This window comes from Volvox carteri, assembly GCF_000143455.1.
Source record: "Volvox carteri f. nagariensis unplaced genomic scaffold VOLCAscaffold_7, whole genome shotgun sequence".
NCBI lineage: Eukaryota > Viridiplantae > Chlorophyta > Chlorophyceae > Chlamydomonadales > Volvocaceae > Volvox > Volvox carteri.
The window spans coordinates 601,664-605,473 of record NW_003307550.1 but is presented as its reverse complement, the minus strand read 5'-3'; the positions used below and the strand labels follow the sequence as shown (position 1 = coordinate 605,473).

Genomic DNA, 3,810 nt, shown 5'->3' with positions numbered 1-3,810 from the left:
TAATGGCCATGGGTATGGGCGTGATGGCGGGCGTTGGCGGCTTCCCCCCGGGGCCCCCCATGGCGGCCTTCCTAGGCGGACCCATTCCCCCCCTGGCTGCGGCTGCGGCTGGTGTGTGTGTTTTCTCCCCCGCCGGTCACCCGCTGTTCCCCTCCCGGCCCCCCGTCAGCAAGGACGAGCTGGCGGCCCGTTTTAAGGAGCTCCTCTTGGACAAGGGGGTGAGAGGAGGCCGGGGGGGAAGGGGAGGAGGAGGAGGAGGGGGAAGGGGAGGAGGAGGGGGAGGGGGAGGAGGAGGAGGAGGGGGAGGGGGAGGAGGAGGAGGAGGGGGAGGAGGAGGAGGGGGAGGGGGAGGGGGAAGGGGAAGGGGAAGGGGAGGAGGAGGGCGAGGAAGGGGGGTGGATGATTCTCTGACACATGTATGTATGTATGTATGTATGTATGTATTCATGTTCTGTATGTATATATGTATGTATATATGTGCAGGAATGAAAGCAGAAAAGCAAATTGGTGACGTCTAAGAAAGGAGGGGAGAGGGTGTTGGGGAGTGGGTTTGGTACGGCTGTACGGCGAAAGAGCTATTAAAGCTTAAACTTCCAACGCTGTGATGAACTGAACTGCCTGTGGTGCTCAGTAGTCTATGGTTTCGGGAAGCGCCACTGTGTCGTACTGCCGTACCAGGGTTCTTCACCGGGGTACCCAAAAATTTCGGCCCTGTCCGAAACCCTCTGAATAACCGTTCGGGGCCCTCCCCGAAAATTTTCCCGTCAGCCGGAGAGTGTTTTCGGGTACCCCGAAACTGTCTGAAGCGGCTTTCGGGGTAAAGCCTAGCTGGATTCTATCGTTATATGCTAGGACGGCTGAATTAACAGGTGTTTGACTTTGTTTTGGAACATAGCTCTTGGGAGAAATATTTCAGCAAGGATTTTACCCAAAGCAAGGCCATCTTAGACTTCATAGCTGAAAACTCTTTCTGCAAAACGTCAAGTTCGCTGACATCGAAGGCAAACAGGCGGTTCGAGCTTGTTGAAGCCGCGAATCCCGAGGGAGATGCGGGGCACCTTGGCTGGGCGCTCATCATCAGTTGACTCGGGCATGTTTAACTATGTTTACATATGCTTAGATGTATGAAAATGTCTGCGACACAGCCGCGAAACAGCCGGCATTCGTACTTGTTGTTTGACTGGTGACCAAGCGGGCCTTATACGGCAAGCCCGGTTTCCAGGCCCCATCTGCGCCCGAAAACATGCAAATTTACGCTGACATATCGTTCGGTTTTCTCCGAAAATGCCTTCAAAAGGCTTGGGTGGGACCCCCGAAAAAATGGTCCAAAAGGCCCCAAATCCGTTCGGAATGCTCCGGGGCGCACTAATTTTCCTTTCGGTCAAAACGGAAAAATCTCAAAAAAGTTCGGGCCCGAATCGGGGTGAAGAACCCTGCAGTGCCGTACGCTGTGGTCGTACTGCGCAGGTGACCCCCTTCTCCAGGTGGGAGAGGGAGCTGCCTAAGCTGGAGGCGGATAAACGGTGGAAGGGGCTCTCGGCACTAACATTAAAGGAGAAGCGGTTAGCGTTTGATGAGTTTTGCAGGAGTACGGCAGGTGCGCTGCGTTTCTTTGCCGTACTTTGTAGTATATACATTCGCGCGCATTTATTTTACTGTTCCTTTGCATATCGTGTTTGTGCATCATTTTTTAATTGTTTAGTTTACATCATTACATTCGTAAAATCTTGCACATATCGCGTTCATCACCTTGCTTTCTCCCCCTCTCTCCATCGCTGAAGAGTCGTGTTTCCCGTCTCTCGTGTCGTACTTCACATATGCCGTACGATGCAGCTGAGCAGAAGCAGCTCAAGGAGCAACGAATTGCGGCGTCACTGGCGGGTTTCAGGCAGCTTCTGGATGACGTATTGGTTCTGGAGCGACATGTACGACAACAGGTCGGTTTTCAGTTGCCGGATGTGTTGCCGGCTGGTGACGAAGGCTGGTGGGGAGGCAGAGGAAGAGGGGGGGGGGAGAAGGGTTTCTTCAACTTAGGAACTTTCTTATCTGTGACAGCTTCCGGAGCGCTTCCGGACGGCTACACCGGGGTTTAAAAATGACTCCAGATTGACTCCAAACTAATTGCTGTTGGCGGAGGGGGCGGTGTCTATGCCGTTATTTTGCTCACAAATACACAACACACGCACACGCAACGCAACACGCGCGTTTCCCGGTTTACATTTCTCCAGGCCAGGGCGGAGGAGCGGGAGGCGAGAGCTGCAGCACGGGAGGAGGGCGAGGACGACGGCGAGGAGGGCGGTACGGACAGCGGCCGCCACCGCCACCGCCACCGCCGCCGCCGCCGCCGCGGCGGCGGCGGCAGCAGCCGCCAGTCCTCTCGGCGATATCGCGAGAACAGCGGCCTGGACGGCGATGACGGCGACGCCAAGGCGGCCGCGGCGGCGGCGGATGCGGCCGGAGCTGGGAAATCTGGTGCAGACAAGGACATGGAAGATGTGGAAGCGGTGGAGAAGGAGGAGAAGAAGGAGAAGAAGGAGGAGGGGATGGATGATGATGTGTATGTGGAGGAGGAGGAGGAGGAGGAAGAGGAGGAGGAGGAGGAGGAGGAGGACCTCTCAGAGGCGGCTCTGGCCACCAGTCTGACGCTGGATTACGTGGGGCGGTACTGGGCGAATGACGACCGCTGGGCGGCCGTGTCGGAGGGGGTGAGTGGGGTTTTTGGCCCCGGCAATCTAACCTATCCAAGATGCTGTCGTACGTTGTAACGGCCGCCGTCGGGGGATGATAAGATGGCAAAGCGGGGGGGGACGGCATGGGAAGGGCCTATATATATGTATATGTGTATAACATCATCAAACATCACATATAAATAAGATTCTCTCTATATATATAATAATAAATAATAATAAATTTATTAATAATAAATTAATATTATAATGTATTAATATAATGTTATGAACCTCACCTTTCGCGTACTGGAGCCAGTTCCCGCCGAGCAACACATATCTCTCTAAATGAAAATAAGTCCCGATAGCGCTGGGGGCTGCATATATATGTATATATGTTTATTTATATACATGTTAAGTATACTTATGTGTGTGTGATTTGCTGGGAAGTTCATTTGGGGAGGAACCTGGGAGTGTGTTGTGCATGTATGTTTGTATGTATGTATGTTTGTATGTGTGAGTTTTAAGTCGCGAGTGTAAAAGGAACTGAGCAGCAATAAGGATGACCCACCAACACTGTGAGGCTGTGTATGTATGTATGTATGTATGTTTGTTTGTTTGTTTGTTTGTTTGTTTGTTTGTTTGTTTGTGTTATGTGCATGTGTGGGTGCACGCTCGCACCCATCCCGGGGTTGGTGCCAGGCGGGCCAGTAGCTTGCCGCAGCAAGCTCACATCTCCGTACAAACCTCACCCCTCCTATATATATGTATATATATACATATATATTATACATATGTATAAGCAAACATCCAATATTAACAAAAATAATAATAAAGTCGGTATGTATGTTCGGTATGCAGGTTCGTCAGCAGCTGTTTGAAGAGCGGTTCGGCGCGGCTCAGGCGGCTGCCCGTAAGGCCCGTGAGGCGGCGGAGGCGGCTGTGCAGGAGAGCTTCTTCGCGCTGTTGCGGGAGAGGGGTGTGACGGCAACGAGCAGGTAGGGCTGGGTGGTGGATGTCCCCCGGGGGGGGGGCCAGGTGGGGGGGGGCCACGGGGGGGGGCCAAGGGGGGAAAGGGGACAAACCACGTTTAAGATGTGGGGGACTACCCAATCGTCACTCAGCCGCCTAACCGCAAAAACAC

The 3,810-nt window shown here is 53.5% G+C and overlaps 1 protein-coding gene across 1 annotated transcript in view; it reads left to right on the top strand.

Annotated features, from left to right (window-relative positions):
- The window catches only part of VOLCADRAFT_87919 (uncharacterized protein), a gene marked incomplete at both ends in the record, with an annotated part of 15,239 nt that overhangs the window by 5,262 nt on the left and 6,167 nt on the right, over positions 1-3,810 (top strand). Inside the window, 5 exons of the mRNA XM_002947695.1 lie at positions 76-218; positions 1,468-1,597; positions 1,834-1,937; positions 2,229-2,705; positions 3,528-3,664. Coding sequence (XP_002947741.1) covers positions 76-218; positions 1,468-1,597; positions 1,834-1,937; positions 2,229-2,705; positions 3,528-3,664 — 991 coding nt within the window. The remainder of the gene's footprint in view (positions 1-75; positions 219-1,467; positions 1,598-1,833; positions 1,938-2,228; positions 2,706-3,527; positions 3,665-3,810) is intronic.